This window comes from Mesoplodon bidens (assembly GCF_964165515.1).
Source record: "Mesoplodon bidens genome assembly, chromosome: 1".
Lineage (NCBI taxonomy): Eukaryota > Metazoa > Chordata > Mammalia > Artiodactyla > Ziphiidae > Mesoplodon > Mesoplodon bidens.
The window spans coordinates 200,072,233-200,089,229 of record NC_138176.1 but is presented as its reverse complement, the minus strand read 5'-3'; the positions used below and the strand labels follow the sequence as shown (position 1 = coordinate 200,089,229).

General features: G+C 34.0%; 1 protein-coding gene across 3 annotated transcripts in view; it reads left to right on the top strand.

Annotated features, from left to right (window-relative positions):
- The window catches only part of FSTL5 (follistatin like 5), a gene marked incomplete at both ends in the record, with an annotated part of 533,648 nt that overhangs the window by 491,777 nt on the left and 24,874 nt on the right, over positions 1-16,997 (top strand). For all 3 annotated transcript variants that reach the window (XM_081250998.1, XM_081250997.1, XM_081250996.1), the window contains one exon: positions 2,913-3,037. In XM_081250998.1, coding sequence (XP_081107124.1) covers positions 2,913-3,037 — 125 coding nt within the window. The remainder of the gene's footprint in view (positions 1-2,912; positions 3,038-16,997) is intronic.

Sequence of the window (16,997 nt, the reverse complement as noted above, 5' to 3'; positions counted from 1 at the left end):
CACCTCAGTAACTGGCTCAGAGGAATTAAGTCTCTAAATCTCTCAGGAGAAATACTCTATCTCTAGCTTCCAAAGGCATTTTTGCTGCACCATCATCCTTTAACCAAGGTGGCGTGTTTTTTTTTTTTTTTTTTGCTCAGAAAGACTTGACTCTGCAGAAACGTCAAGATATTTATGGATAATTGTCTCCCAACAGGATTACCAGAAAATATCTTCGAAAGAAATGGGATTTAAGATTTGTTTGAAAGGGGAACAGATTTTCCTCTAGAGAAATTGAATTGAAACCAAAAACATGGTCAAACTCTCATTTTTGCTAGAGTGTCCCTGTGCCATGATGGTGAAAGATTAGACTGGAAAGAGAAATTGACGCCAGGTCTTGAGGGCTAGGAGTAAGTTTTTAGCCCTAATGTGTTATATTTTATAATGGGACCCTCTTACCCTTGAAGGTGCAAAACATTTTATCAAGGATCTGAAAGCCCTCCTTTGTGTTTTCCTGTTGAGTATAATTAAATCTGTACATCTTTGTCGATTATGAAAGCAATATGTATTATTCTCTGTGACATTTATAATTAATTATAATTAATTAATTATAGTATGTTTTTAGCCATTCATAATTATACCTATAAGTATGTTTTTCTTTATAAAGGGCACTTATGTCTTATGAAAGCTTAAGAAATTCTGTAAAAATCTAAAACTCATTAGTCTGTCATCTGCACCGTTTTGCAACCTGTATGTAATGTCTTGTAAACGCACAACAATTAGAGAAGAAAATATCCCCAGGAAGCAACTTGGAATAAAGTCCTTGTGTTCTTCCATTGGCCAGGAAGTAGGACCCAGCCAGATGGGGTGACAGTGGGAGGTGGTAGCTCTGGGTTTGCAGCAGGCATCACATAATGACAGGCCAGCAGCAGGATGCTGTTAGAAATGAGTTCAGAATTGTTGCAAGATTGGGCTTATTGATTGAGGTGCATCACAGATCAATCTGTGTCCTTCAGTGAGCTCAGTCCCAAACCTGGCAATTCACCACTCCCTGCTCAATTCCAGCAGCGAGAAAGACCTCAACCCATCAAAGTCCAGACTGAAGGGAACTGGGGAAGTGGCTTTGTATTTTTTACAACCTAGGACGGTGCCAAGCACAGAAGAGAGGTCCAGTTAATCTGCCTTCAGTGGCGTGAAATATTTTTGCATCAGTAAGTTTGGGATGCAATGCACACATTATAGTGTGTTACCTGGCCCATAGCAAGCTCTCAATAAGTATTATTATTGCTGCCGTCAGTCTAAGTATTATTATTAATTTCAAATACATGTACATGCAGCTTGAGAATTATGTACCTCTATACAATCTAAAGGGAAGAAAATTTGAGGAGTTCCATTGTTATTACCCCTGTTGAGTTTTATTAAAGTCTTATAGGCATAATTATGAATGGCTAAAATCCAGTGAGGACTTTCTCACTGTTACTCATTAATAAAATAGGTAGGGTGTCTTTAAAGCATTATCACATACTTTGGTTCTCTCTTCCTCTGGGCACATGGTGGGTGGGGGGCTTCTTTTGGTTGGGTGAGGCCATATGATTAGTTTTGACAAAAGAGGTCTTTCATGAATGGAAACATTCAAGGTAGTTAGCTGCTCTTTCCTCATGGAAAATTGAATTAAAAACACTAAAAACAATAGATATCCTGCCAAAGGCCTCTAGGAAAGTAAGAGGTATGAAACAAAAGTCTTTATTATTAAAAAGTAAAGAAGTAAGTAGTAAAGAAGTAAAGATTTGTTTCTGCTTTGTTTTGGTTTGTGACTGTAACATGACTGAGCCTTTCTTGACTATTATAATAATTACTCTATTTTGTTGAACTTGGCAATTCCCAATGTAACTCAACGAAATTATGCTTATTGCAATTAACAAAAATTAACCTTTTAGGTTAAAAAAAATCTAAAACTAAAAATGCTATCTCCTTCTGTCCTAAAAACCAAAGGAAGACACTCAGTTTTGAGGGAAGAAAGTCTATTTAACTTAGGCAATCAAAAGTTTAAGAAGTTTGATTTGGTGCCCATATGTAGAAAGGATTTAAAAGGGGTAAAATAAAGGCAGGCAAATACTTTAAAAAGCTAACACAGCACAGTGGCTGTGCAGCAGGGACAATAGGACAGCTGTGAAGGTATGAGAAATCAGAAGAAAGAACTGATAGAATTTCATGCAAAATGGGATATAAGGGATAAAAGAGCTTAAATATAGTGATCTCTTCTTTAATGAACTATGAAAGTTTTAAAAACCAATTAATGACGAATAGTTAGAAGAGACCTTTTTGATTATAACTTACTCAAATTTATCATTTTCAATTTATAAAAGGGAAAATTTTAAAATATGTAATCTATTCTAAGATTTCTAAGAGCAAAAGTATTTCAAATGATATATTTTAGAATTTTCTGTCCTATGTTTACAACTCTGTTGTATAGGAGGGGGAGGGTTTTTTTTAATATATCATTTATTCCTCAATCAAGTTGTGAAGGATGGATGGAAGGATGGAAGGAAAGAAGGAAGGAAGGGGGAGAGAAAGAGAGGGAGGGAAGAAGGAAGAAAGAAAAGAAAGCCAGCATCTCATTTATGTCATGTGTACGCTTGATTTCATATTTCTTATTATAGCAATAACATTTTTATAATGCAGAAGTTACCTATATGTATATTTATTTTATCTTTTAGGCAGAAATTGTTCTAGAAAAAGATGTTTCCCATTTTTTTCTTTTAGAAACTTTTACACTGAAAATAAGCAAACGCAGAATTGCAATGTGCTTAACAATGTACTAATTTTGAGGTTGAAAACAAATAGCCTGTGCAAACAACCGCCAGAGATTTATTTCATCTCTGATCCCATTAAGGGCCTGCACGGCCAAGATCTAAATGTGGTGTTGTGTTTAGGTGATAACCCTGGCCAGCGGGGACGTGCCACATCACACCATCCACACCCAGCCTGTGGGAAAGCAGTTCAACCGAGCTGATGACTTCTTCATCCCCACCGCCACCCTCCTCATCACCCACGTGAGGTGAGTGCTCAGACGAGCATTGACTTGTACATTTCTCTCTAATCTTGGTAGAAAGCCACAGGAAATCGCCAAAAGAAAAATTCAGTTATACCACAAATATACACAAAATTGTACTGTAGCTCTGTCTCGTCTGCTTGATGAACTTTTATTGAGCAACATTAGTGATGAATTTCCTGTCTTCTCTTCCCTTTTATGTGTAATTGAGAAGTGAATCTATAAAGGTATGCTTGCATTTTAAAATCAACCTTACGGTTAATATTTTGGCAAATTGCTCTTAAGGTATTCGGATTAGGCTTTTGCAAAATGCTGATGTTCGAATTTAGCCTGAGTTCCTTTCAGAGAAGCAGGCCACTCGCATCAACATCTATTCAACATATTATAAGAACATTCTTGTATTGTTTTGCCCATAGAGAAATGAATATAGCATTGTATCAGGGAGTATAGTACGTTGAAATGAAATGTGTGAGGTCTGCACTTTGAGAAAATGTGTGGGTGTGTTATATCTCTCTATGTGTTCACAAGAGGTAAAAAAGTAATAACTCCTAATGACATCACTCTAAAGGTTCACAGAAGTGGTTTAAATACTTAACGGGGGAAACTTTGGATATTCACAATTTCTAATACTGTGTCTCTTGATACTTTATTGAAGTATTTAAAGTATTGCTTAGCAATGTTAGTGAATCTGAACCAAACTAATATTTTATTCTCTATTTCAAGGGAATTTGGAGGGGAGGAAACTGCTTCAGATATGTTATATGAGCCATTATTTGGTTCTTGTGTATATTTGTTTCTCTTGAATTAACGTGAAAAGTTTCTTGTCTAAAAGTTGGAGTCGTAAGAATTCTGAAAGAGTGAAAAATTCAACTTGCAAAAAAAAAAGGGAGATTCATAAATTAGAATCGGGGCTCACAGTCAAGATATGATATAGAAACTGTTCTTTGGACAGCCAAGTATATGTTTTCAAAGAGTTTAATATATTTGTCAAGCAGCTGATTATTATTTTCAGAACACCTATTACGTGCTCAGCAATAATGTGATTAAAAATTATAATATACTGTCACAATGTTTTTATGGAAAATAAGTAGAACTTATTGAAAATGCAGCATATTTGAAAAGTATTTGCATTTGCATTAAAGTAATAATCTTTAGGTCTGAGTGCAAGCACTATAATAGTTAAGAGACTGAAGAAATCAGCAGAGAAACTGAAAATGGCTCCTCGAGGTAATATCTAAAATATATATATATATATATAGTTCTTTTACTTATCTGTTGAGGATAAAATTTTATTTAATTGGCATTGAGTGTTACGTTTAATAAATATCTTTTTGTTATTTTCAAGTTACTGATAAATTATTATTGATAAATAATTTAATATGTAACATTTGCTTTTATTTATCTCATTCTCCTATTCCCTATTACTGTATTTAATATACTATTATCAACTTTGCTTATTTTTTTTAAATACACTATTAACACAATTATTTGGGTCAAAATTCCTATATCTATGACACATATGGTTAATAGTATACCATTTGAGGTATTTCTTTTCCCCTATAACAGGTAAATTGGATCATTAGGGTAAATTTGCTACTAGAGGCAGGAGTTTAACTTTGTCTGGATGCAGTGAATACCATGTGTGATTCTGGGCTTGTATGTATTGTATAATATGCTGTCAGAACATAACATCTCTTGAAGGTCGAAATGATTACTACAGAGCTGAAGTTGGAGCTAATAATAATTAGAGGAACATGCAAATAATTTGAACACACGTAAGGCAAAATTTTATTTCAGTTATTTATATATATATATTGTGAGAAACACTGAAAAGTATGCTTGAGGATATTTTTAAATGTCTTTATTTCTTTTAAGGATATATAGTCAAATGTATAGGTGTTTTGCCAATACTTGTCAGAATTCTATATTAAATTATAGCAATTCTACCAGCATATAGAGTTCCATTTTAATGAATGTGAATGATCATCATAATTCCTATTACATTTCACAGTAATTATCCCTACTGCTAAAGTGAAAAGTTAGAGTAAAAATTAGCATGCGTTTCAAAAATTAACTGTTAAATATGAAAAGTATTTTTAACATAATGGGAATCTTTTCCACATCAGGAAAACCTGAAGGATAGATATGGTCTTTTCTCTTACCAATTCATGGAACATTTTTTCCTACCTAAATGTGGCTTGTGTCCTGAGATTGCTCTCTTTAAGAATTGTCTTGAACAGAATTTGAGACTATTTTCTGACTATTGTGTTGAGTGTATATTCCAGGCCAGGCAGAAGGTCTGACACATAATATGCATTTAATTAATATTAGTTTTCTTCCTCTGACCCCCTCATCACATTAATCTGCATTTCTCTCAGATTGCTACTCTGTCATTTCAAATAATTTATACAGTTGCTACTCTCTCATTTCAAATAATTTATATCTCCTGTGTCTGAAAACCTTCTGGACATGCATCGGGATTTTATATACTTAGTGCCTCAAAACTGGTAGGCACTTAATTCATGTTTCTCACAAGAATGGAAATAAAGAAGGAAGTGTTACACTCTTTCCTAAACCAGACTACATAGCATTGAGGGAAGAAGGTATTTCTTATGTACCTGATTTCTCAGCGTCTAACACAAGATTTGACAGGCTGCCAGCACGGCATCAAGCACACAGGAATGGTGTGTGTGGAAGCAGTAAATAGGAAGAAGGACTTATATCTCCTGTTAGGCAGATCTCAGCCTGAATGCCCCAGCAGCACCATTTGCCATTGGTAAATGTGACTTAAGCCAGCTTACTTCAATTCTTTCTAGGGACTGCAGTAACATAACGTTTGAAAATTAAGCTGACCATAATAGTAGTGTCAAAACTATTCATAATCTACACTGGAGAAAGGGCTACCCTGCAATTAGCTACAGTTTTGCTAAAAGTTTTTTTTTTTTCTCTGCTTGGTTTCTTTTCTTTTTTCTGTTATCTATAATTTTCAGGTTTGTTTAGTCTGTAATGTAAATCAAAACTGAAGAATTTAAGAGAAACAAAATTACTTCATATCTATACTAAAAGATAAACTTGTAGCTTAAAAAAATGAATCAATCATTATTTGGATTTTATTTTTAAATCATTATTTAAAAATAATGTGAATCATTTTTTTTCACTTTTTAAGACAGTTTGAAGTTCTCAGCACTGTAGAAATTCTTCAGAGCCTAATGTAGGTACCTTTCTGAGTGTCCTGAGGAATTTGAATTTCAGGAGATTAATTTTCACTTTAAAAATGCCTGAGAATGATGGCCTGGTACCACCCATTCATTCAGCTCCTCAGCTGAATTCCATCCCGTTCCGCGTGACACAGTCCAGGACACATACCATTATTTCTATTTTATACTATAGCATAAGAGCTTATTAATGAAAATAACTTCTTTGGGTTTTATTGATATTTACACATTCCTTCTCTTTAGACAACAGAAGATTACTTGAGCCCTAGGCTGAGCTCAACCAGACACACCAATGCAACATATGTTTGATCTAAATCAAAATGGTCTCTAAAGTGTTGAGCTCTGGCTGATGAACAAAGCTGGCGTCCTTGTCTCTTTCTTGAATATGACCGCTTGCCCAGGAGTTGGTGCAAAAAAACTTGAGACCAGCATGCAACCATTCTTTAAACCTGTTGTCTATTAGCTCCATCTGTGAATACAGTTTAGTTTAACTAAACTAAACTTCCTGGAAGATGAGAGAGGGTATATTACACTCCTGTCTCCCCCATAGTTCCAGAGCTTCTGAAAGGGACTGATTAATACTTATTGACTCATTTTTAAAAGGTTATTAAAACTCCATATTAGATAGTTTTAATACATCTGAGTGTGAGTTGGCTAATCCACCCCCTAAATATTTAGAGGAAATATAAATTACTTGAAATTTAGTTAATAACACAAATGGTTTTCTGATGCTTATTGAAATACATTGATTTAAATCACTGTAAATTATATGCCTTTTTGCTTTTAAGAATAAAACATTTTATATCTTACTTTTTTTTAACTAAATTAGGTCATTGAATATGTAATAAATGATGTATTTTTCACATTAATAACTCATTGTGCATTCAGTTAACTGGCAATGTATACTAAACAGACATTTTTCAGACTGGCAGTTAATAGAAAATTTTCTTGAAAAAATCTTAAATTTCAACAAGTCATTAATGAACCATGAATCATAGTTCTAAAGTTGAAGAGATTATGCATTACAAAAGGAGTGTTTTATAATGACCTGAGAAATATAAATTTCTTATAAGAAGAATTTTAATTTATAATTTTATCTTCTTCTATGTACAAAAATATCCAGATAGGTAAGATTAAAAGAGACTATTAAAAATAAAAGTGCATGTGTAATTCTTAGAAGAGTCAATTATATCTATTTAATGTCATAGAAATTGAAATAATTCATTATCTTTTTAATCAAAAGTGCTCTACAAATGTAAAGCAACATGTTTCATTATTTTACTCATAATTTGAATCCAAAGAATTAAATTATTATATCATTACATGTACATAGATATATTTGACTAATATTATAGTTCTACTACTCTTAAAATTTTTATGATATGGCCAGTGCATGGGAATTTAACGATTTTTGTTATCAATTTTTTAATTAGCCAGAAATTTAAAAATAATTTAAAAATAAGTTTATTTTTTTCAGAAAAATGGTTGTGTTACAATGGTTGGGTTAAAGATCAAATCTCAAAAAGAACGGACATCTACATAATTGATTGTGTTTTATTTTTGACACCATTTTGAAGAGAGAAAAATTTAAATGTCAGTTTCTTGTAATATACATAAAGATTACAACTTTCTGTGCAGGTGCTGCTAGAATTTCCCTATAAGAAGTGAAAAACAATAGGTTTGGCAGAAATTTATCATGTTACCATATTTTTTTAAACATTTCTGTATGAAGATTGGAGTGGTGAGGAAAATCGACAGAATAGGAAGAGAAACATGGGTAGCAGGTAGTCAGGCAATGAGTGAAGAAACAATTCCACTGGATCTCCCTCGAAAAATCTTAGATAATTCTCCCACAAATGGTTTATTTTTGGTAGTAGGGGGGACGAAAGCAAGAACTAGAAAGAGGCAGTGTGGTTCAGAGCAGGGAGATTTGACAAAGCTTTGTGCAAGACCCTAAGAAGGCCACAAAGTAATGCAACAACAAATCCAAAAGTTGGCAGAAGTCTTTCTTAGAGGTTTCGAGTTGTCATGAATAAAAATAGCTGGAAGGTAAAAAAAATATTACTGTCAAGATATTTTTACCTAAATACAAGGGCACAGCTAACATTTGGGCTAGTTAGGGCTGTAAATAGAAATTCTTTAAAATTTTCACTGACTAAAACAATACCTTTGATACAATTGAAAACAGGTGTCAGTTGATGTAAGAAGATGTATTTACAGTCTGACCCTCGTAGCATCTGTAAATCACACCTCTCCCATCTCTTGCCCACTCTCAAATTGGAGTGCAACTGGAGTTTAATCTCATACAGTTCAAGTAGGTCAGTGTAACTTGGCACAGAGGATGCTTATAGTAAATACAAGAAGGTAATCATTTCTGATTTACATACCTACCCCAGAACTAGTTCTATATATAGAAAGGGAAGATGGCAACTTAGGTAGCATTATAGCTATCCGAGATGTTTTGAAAGGCTTGCCTACCCTTGAAATCACCCCTGACACCACATTTGATCTTATTGTCTAGAATTTCAAACTACTTCTCCTGTTCCTTTGGGTTACATTTCTCTAGAAATCTACCTTTAAAGTACTCCTTTTTCTTGAGAGGAAAATGGAGCAGTTGGGAAAATGATATTTTTATTATTGTCATTTTTCTTTAGGGGTGATTGGTTGACTGTATAGTGTCTTAAAATTAATGGTTATAGTTGGAACGGTGTGCGTGTGTGTGTTTCAATCAATGATTACATGATAAACAATAAGATGAATAGAGTGTACCTGTAAATCACAGTGACAGGGAGACCTTGAAAGCAACAGGCACTTCTATAAAAATCTGAAAATGTCCGTTTCCACGCTCTGACTTCTTCTGAGCTTGACTTGCTAACCAAAACAAACAAATAAGCAACCAAATAATGTTCCAAGAGTTTCTTCCTGATATACTCCTCTCTTCCCTAGCACATACCCTGAGGTGAAGGTGGTTCCAGTTAATGTGTCAGATTGGATAGTTCAGGAATCTTATGGAAAGTGGACCTCAGTGTTGTTCTTCAATGTGGGTGGGCTGGAAAAGACGAAGGTGGTAACTGGAGTCACTCTTTTAGGACCCTCAAAAGTCGATGAGTGATTGCAATCAAATATGGCAATAAGTGGCTAAGGGATTATCCAGGGTCAGATCTGCCATAAGCCCTGCACAGCCAATGGCTATGTTGCCACTCAAGGGGTGAAGAAAGAGGAAATAACATGTAGCGGGCACCATGGTACTCTGGAGAGAGGTCTCTAGCACTCCTTTTTCTTTATAAGTTATAGCAAGAAAATGATTAAGAGGGGATTGGGTTTGATATATGTTTCCTTAAAGCTTCTCTAAGGGAAAAAATAAACATTCTGTGAAAGTGAAAGTTAGTAAAGTATATCATTCTCCCTCATAATTTATCAAATCTGTTCAAGCAAAATTACATATATGGCTGGCCATATATCAAGACAACTCTACACTAGTGACTTGATTCATGGACAGGCCAGGTGGATGGAGCACTAAAATTATCTGGTTACAGTGAAGCCCAAACACATCAGAAATTGAAAATATGAGTTGTTTCACGTATTTTTAGGAAAAGTATATTATCAGGATGATGAGCAGCAATTAAAATTGTTTCCAAAAAAAAAATTGTTTCCAAACATGGTTCCTAGATAAAGATCTGGCAAAGTCACAGTTCAGTGAGGTTCAATTATTTTCTTGCTCCCTTCATGCTTATATGCTAATTCCTCCCACAGAGAAATAAACTAACAAACAAATAGGGTTTAAATATCACAGGAGTTGCAACTTTTTCTATCTAGCTATGCTCTTAAATAGTGAATATCTGAAGCACTTATAAATCCTGAAACCATGACCTTCGCTTTTCCAGTTTCTCTGAGCTTCTTCCTTCCCTCTCCACTCTACGAAAACACAAACTCTAGACTGTCAGGACCTCTCAGTTCCCTAAGTTCTCAGAGCCTAATGCACTATCTTAAAAAACAAGACAGTCATAGATTGTTTATTAAAGAAATTATATACTTTTTAGAGTGTGGATGCACACGCATATGCAATTCATCGTTGGCAAACCCTCCAGCATTCTTACAAGGATGCAAAGCTTCTTCTACATAACACGTGCTAACTTTCTTCATCTTATTTCTAAAGAAGTAAACACATTATACTTTTCAAGCTTTGACCTGTCCATGCCATTCTTCTTTTTTCATTATGGTTACTGGATTTGCTTTTATCTTAAGCAATACTTCCCACCTTTTTTAGTATATTGGTACAGCCCACACATGGAGTGTAAAATGCTTAGACAGAAAATCACCGACTGCTTGTAGCCTAGTGTTGTGTGTGTGTGTTCAGTTTGTTATCTTCATTATTTCTTGAGTTAAAGAATCTCGTCTGATTTCCCACTTGGTCTCTGCCCAGTATTAACAGGCTCTATGTGAGCCTAGTAAGGGAAGAGCCCAAAGTGGATGAATCAAGTATGCTAGCCCCTCTTTTGACAGAATGTTCACTTGGTCAGATTACTATCCCATATTAGCTATGTAATATTTTTGTTGTATGGGAAATAAGGGTGGATTTAAAAGCAAGCTGTGTTTGAAATATAAGGTTTCATTATTTTTAAAAAATAAAAAGTTTGTACAGGTATTATTAGTAGACTCCAAGCTCTAGGATTTAATAAAAGCCTCTAACTAGATTCATTCTATGGCATTTCTCACTGAAGAAATCAATGAAGCACTAATAACATGTAATTTAGAAACACTCTACATTGCAGATCTGCCTCCTGAGTTTTATTATGCAAAGTAAAATAGCTCTTGCTTCTGCCCTCAGAGGTCCTTAAGCTAACTCACCGAAGTGTTCAGTAAAACACAGGGCAGCCTTCTCCTTAGGAGACAGCTGTGGTGTATACATAGCACATTTCCACGTACTTTTTTCCCCTCTGTCACATATGATTTGGGATTTTGATGGAAATGGTAAATCAAACTTATTTTACCCTAAACGAGTAAACAGTATAACCGCCTAAGTTACTTGGGTTTTTTCTGTTTAGTAGTAAAAACAGACTAAGATAACAATTAAGTTGCATGAAGAAATACATCAAAAGTTATTATACGGGCCTCCCTGGTGGCGCAGTGGTTGAGAGTCCGCCTGCCGATGCAGGGGATACGGGTTCGTGCCCCGGTCTGGGAGGATCCCATATGCCGCGGAGCGGCTGGGCCCGTGAGCCATGGCCGCTGGGCCTGCGCATCCGGAGCCTGTGCTCCGCAACGGGAGAGGCCACAACAGTGAGAGGCCCGCGTACCACAAAAAAAAAAAAAAAAAAAAAAAAAAAAAAAAAAAAGTTATTATACAATGCACTACTTCACAAGAGGGGGGCAGAGCTCATCCTGAGAACTTAAAGAATTTCTTATGTGAATCTAATGTGCACATTGCCAGGACCTATTTCATATGTATATGCAATAGATTACACTGCGATATTTTGAACCAAGCAGATAAAGCAATATTAGTTCTCATAAAATGTGTATAGATAAGAATAATGCATATTGAGCTTTCTAATTCTTTCTATTTTTAAGTGGATATATTATTTTTCTGTTGGAGGAAGAAGATATTTTTTACCATAGCATTTAATTTTATGAATTCATGAATTTTTCTTGAAGAAATATTTTATTAAAATGTTTAAATTTTAAATACAAGTATCATACCAAATAAACCTCCCTTTTGAATGAAAGACTCCTACTGTAGCTCTACAAAGCAATGCTATTAAATAAATAATTTTATCTTTGAGAACACATGTGTAAATTAATGATAGAAGTCAGTAGAACATTTCAGAAAGTTTCTGTGAATGTGGCTAAAATGCTCATGTCTTATATACATCATATTCCTTTCTTTTTTCTTACCATATAAGCAAGTTAATTAATTTTACTTTATTTTTTCTTTTTGACTCCGCTGCGTGGCATGTGGGATCTTAGTTCCCCAACCAGGGATTGAACCTGCACCCTCTGCAGTGGAAGCATGGAGTCTTAACCACTGGACTGCCAGGGAAGTCCCTAGCAAAGTTATTTTAAATGTAAAATTAGTGATAGTTGTGAGGGTTCTTTAGATGGACAGCATTAGGGACACTGATATTCTCTGTCTTTACAGCGATTTGAGGTTGTAAAAACTATTCCTTGTGAATCCGCCTGAGTTAATATTTTGTACCATTTTAACTTAGTTGTAAATCTGTAGCTGTAGCCTCACTATGGCTACCCATGTAGGAAAAAGAAATTGATTAGTGTGGGTCAATCAAAGAATAAGTAGACAAATGGATTCCTTGTTTTTCCCCCTTCAAATTAAGGATGTTCACTTGTTACGTTAGTGTTCTATCTCTTGAAAAACGATTATGCAGCAACATGTCAGGTTTTAATGTTCTTTAAGATATGGTTCAAGCAAAACTGAAGTACATGAAAAGGATGTCAGAGAGCCTTTACATTTAATTGTAGTGGAAAAACCTACCAAATTAGTAGATATATGGAGAAATCTCTTATTGAGTCTAATCTGTCATGTCATGAGTAGACATATTCACCATAATCCCGTGAGTATATTAAGAATGCTAGGCAACAGACATCACAGTGCCAGGGTTTTAGCCTTCGGTGTTTACACCAGTGTGATATAGGGTATACAGACTTCACAAAATGAATAGAAATAGCTTCAGGGGGAATAAAGATGATAGTTGCCTTAAATAACTCTTAAAACTATTTGTTGGGTTAGGTATGCTTAAAATCTCCTCTATATTTGTTTAGGCTGAGGTTAGCTGAATTTTTTCCAATACTATGGAAACGTTACCTTTCTTTCCTTTTTTTTTTTTTTTTTTGAAGGGAGAGGGAATAATGAAATATACAGATTTTTTTCTATATTGACAACTGATTTTTAAGAAAAACACTGTAAAATTATAGTAATTCGTTTTTTGCCATGATGGAGTCACTTACTTTTATGCTTATGTAATTTTGCATACATAAATATACCTTTTAGTTTCTTTGAAACAAAAGGGAATCAGGGTTTGCATATGCTATGGAAGTAGCTGATGATTTATGTAACTAAGCAAAGAAAATCCTAAAATAACCTAGATTTTTTTCGTTAATAATGTAAATCAAGATTTTTCATCAATTTGAGTGAAAAGAAACATTGCTTTTGTTTTTAGTTAAAGTATACATTATTTAAATTCTGCTTTAAAACTTTGTTGTATTTATATCAAATACACAGAGTAATTTGAACCCTGAATAATTTTTAATTAAAAAAAAGCTTGACCAAATTCATTTAATTGATACATGACAATGGCTTGAATATAAATTATTAGTTTATGTAGAAAGATGATGTAAAGAAATATTTTAATAGATCATAGTTACATGTATCTTAATATTGACTGAATATGCCTTCCTGATTTCTTGCATAAGCCTTAACTTGCTTGCCATTTTTTGACATAAAAAAACTTCTACTTCCATCCAAATTTTTATTCACACTGGGAAATAATAAAATCTAATTCAAAGAAATTTTGTTGGACACAAATGACTTTTTAATAAATAGAAATAGAGTGGAAGATAAACCATTTTCCAACAGTCATTTGAGATGTATATTATTTTTATAATTTAATATTTTATGTTCTGTGAATTAAGAAATATACTCTATGGGTATCATCATTATCAGTGACCTCATGAAACTAGAGTTACATTAACCTATTTAATACATTTTTTATATCCTGAATCCAATCTGTGCCCTGCCAACAAACACACCATTGTAAAGCAATTATACTCCAATAAATATGTTTAAATAAAAAGATACATTGATAACCCTTTTGGTACTTCTACCACTTATTTAATTTCAAAGTGATCCATTTTACCATCTTGTAAAATTTCAAAGCACTTGAAAACACTTTTCGAACCACCGTAATATTTGGATTCACAGGAGGGAAGTAAATTGTATTTATTCTTCTGATTCATAAATGCATTATTAAAATTTCAAATTCACCAGGTAATTCATTTATACAAGTGAAATATAAACAGTAACCTTAAGTTTTTCTTGTAAGACTACAATATAAATAACTTTAAAATATTCACTCTTTTTATTTTGATAAACTCCAGAAGATTTCCTAAGACATGCACAGAAATAAATCAAGAGTTCAAATTTTAGCAAGAAATAAAGGAATGAGAATGTTAAGGGAAAGTGGACCAGGTATGAGAAAATTTCTGTAAATGCAGGAAATTCACTACCATTTATTCATACTAACAGTTTCATCAGTAATGTCTAACTTTCCTATTGTCCTACATACAATAGTCATTTAAAGTGTTCCCCTATAATTTTTTTTATTTTAATGTAGAAGCTACAGTCTGATTTTCTGAAGTCAAGTCTGAGTTGCTATATCATATACATCTCTTCAGGTTGTATCGCTTAGTTGTAGTTTTTGTTCTTATTACTATGGTTATTTTACAATATGCTAATAGTAATTAAGAAACACTGGGCATTTACACTCTACCAGACAGTGAGCTAAGAATTTTTATGCACTGCCTCATTTAAAACTAACAGCTACATAAATTTTTATCCCTATTCTACATATGGTGAATCACTTAACTCATAAGTGTTGGAACCAGCTATAAACTCAGTTCTGTCTAAATTCAGTGTCTTAGCGCTCAATACATTATAGTATTCAAGTCCTTTTTTCACTTTCGGGGTAAAACCTAACAACTAGTGTGCTCTGCAAATTATCCTAATGTCACCTTTAAAGCATTCCCGTCTCTCGCTTCTGTGTACCTCTGCTACAGCAAAGCGTGACTCCTCACTACAGACCTACACATTTCTTGCCAATCTGCATTTATTTGCAAAATGTCTGGTTTCTTCCTTGTTCACCTAACAACCCTTCAAGTCTTCTCTCAAAGCCACCTTTTAAAAAATGTGTTATAATCTCCTTAATTGGAGTCCCCTTGATGTTTTGAATTTTCATCATTTTTCACTTGTCCTTGAGCTTCACACAGACTTCGTCTGGAAACTAGTTCTTTAGCCCCTTGGGACCACAGTATTTAATATCATTCAGATTAGTTTGATTCTCTGCTAACACAACATTGTAAATCAACTACAGTCCAATATAAAATTAAAATTTAATAAAAATAAATTTTTAAAGACCAACAAATGATAAATAAGAAGACCAGCTAAATATATTATGTTTTTACTAGTTCCATTATCAGTATCCTTTAGATCCACTGCAAGATTACTTTTACGTCTGTCCTTATTTTTGTAAGATACCAAATTAGACATAGATACTTGTTTTTCATAACTGATTTAATCTAAATTTGAAGTCATTCATGATGATATTGATATATATTACATTAAAATTTTGTGTACCTTTTCAAAAGATCAGAAACAAATATACAAGTCATTTAATTTATTAGATGTTTAAATGGAGTAAGGAAATGTAAGTTCTGTTAAACAAGGAAATAAACTAGGCTATGAGTATGAAAAAGAAAAGGTAAATGATTTCTGAGAGGACAGAGAAGAATATGGTGTGTCTACAGTCCTAACAGACCCTGCACTCGTTTTTTGTTCTTTGCTCTTGTCTAACTTGTAGTGTCTCTTTATTAATCTGTTCTTCTCCATTCTCTAGACACAGCCCTAAGTTGATCCCTCTCACCTCTCACCTTGCTACTACAACTAACCCTTTACTATTTCTCCATACTTCTTATTTTTTCCATACTTCCATTCACCAGGGAACCACTGGATTATTTTTCCTAACTTTAGGAGGGCTGTGTTGATACAACTCTGCATTGGAAAGAAAAAAACTACCTTAACATAGTTTCTATTGCATATAGATGAAGTCCAGGCTGTGTTGAACCCACCTCCTTGAGGACGCTTAGCTCCTAAGACTGATCCTGAGACATCCTATGGTCCAGCCAGTGGGAACCTGAGTAACCCCTATCCAGACTAACTTATGAATGTTTGACTTATGATTTTTTGGCTTTAGATGGAGTGAAAGTGATAGGAAATCAGTAGAAACCATAGTTCGAATGTGGATCTTTTCCCAGGCTCGTGATACACAGTGGGATCCTCTCTTGTGATGCTGAAGCTCCCAGTTCACCCCACCATTATTGAGGGTAAACAACCGATACTCTCACAACCATTCTGCACCCAGACAACCATTCTCACTTTCATGTTCAGTATAGTATTCAATTAATTACATGAGATATTCAACACTTTATTATAAAATAGGTTCTGTGTTAGATGATTTTGCCCAACTGTAGGCTAAGGTAAGTGTTCTGAGCCCATTTAAGGTTGGCTAGGCTAAGGTATGCTGTTCCGTAGGTTAGGTGTATTCAGTGCATTTTGACTTGCATTATTTACCTGCATAACCCCACTGTAAGTTGAGAAAGATCTGTACTTTGCAGTTTCCACCTAACTATTCATGTTGTCTAAAGTGCTCTTTCTGACTCTGATTTAAATCCTCTTAATTTGTATCAATCTCCTGGCCAAACTCAAACACTCTCTAATTCATGCAACTTTTTCTATTCCTTTGTCATTTAATGATAGCACTCTCCTCAGAATTTACTTCTTGTTAAGGGCATTCAACCTCACATCAAGTGTTAGTATATTTTATTTATTTATTCCATACATTTGTATTAGGCATCAACTATTTGTATGCCAGACAGTATTCCAGCTTCCAACAGGAAATTGAGGATATATTTTGCTTTATTTTCCTATACTGCAATATATATATATATATATAGTTAATTAAAAT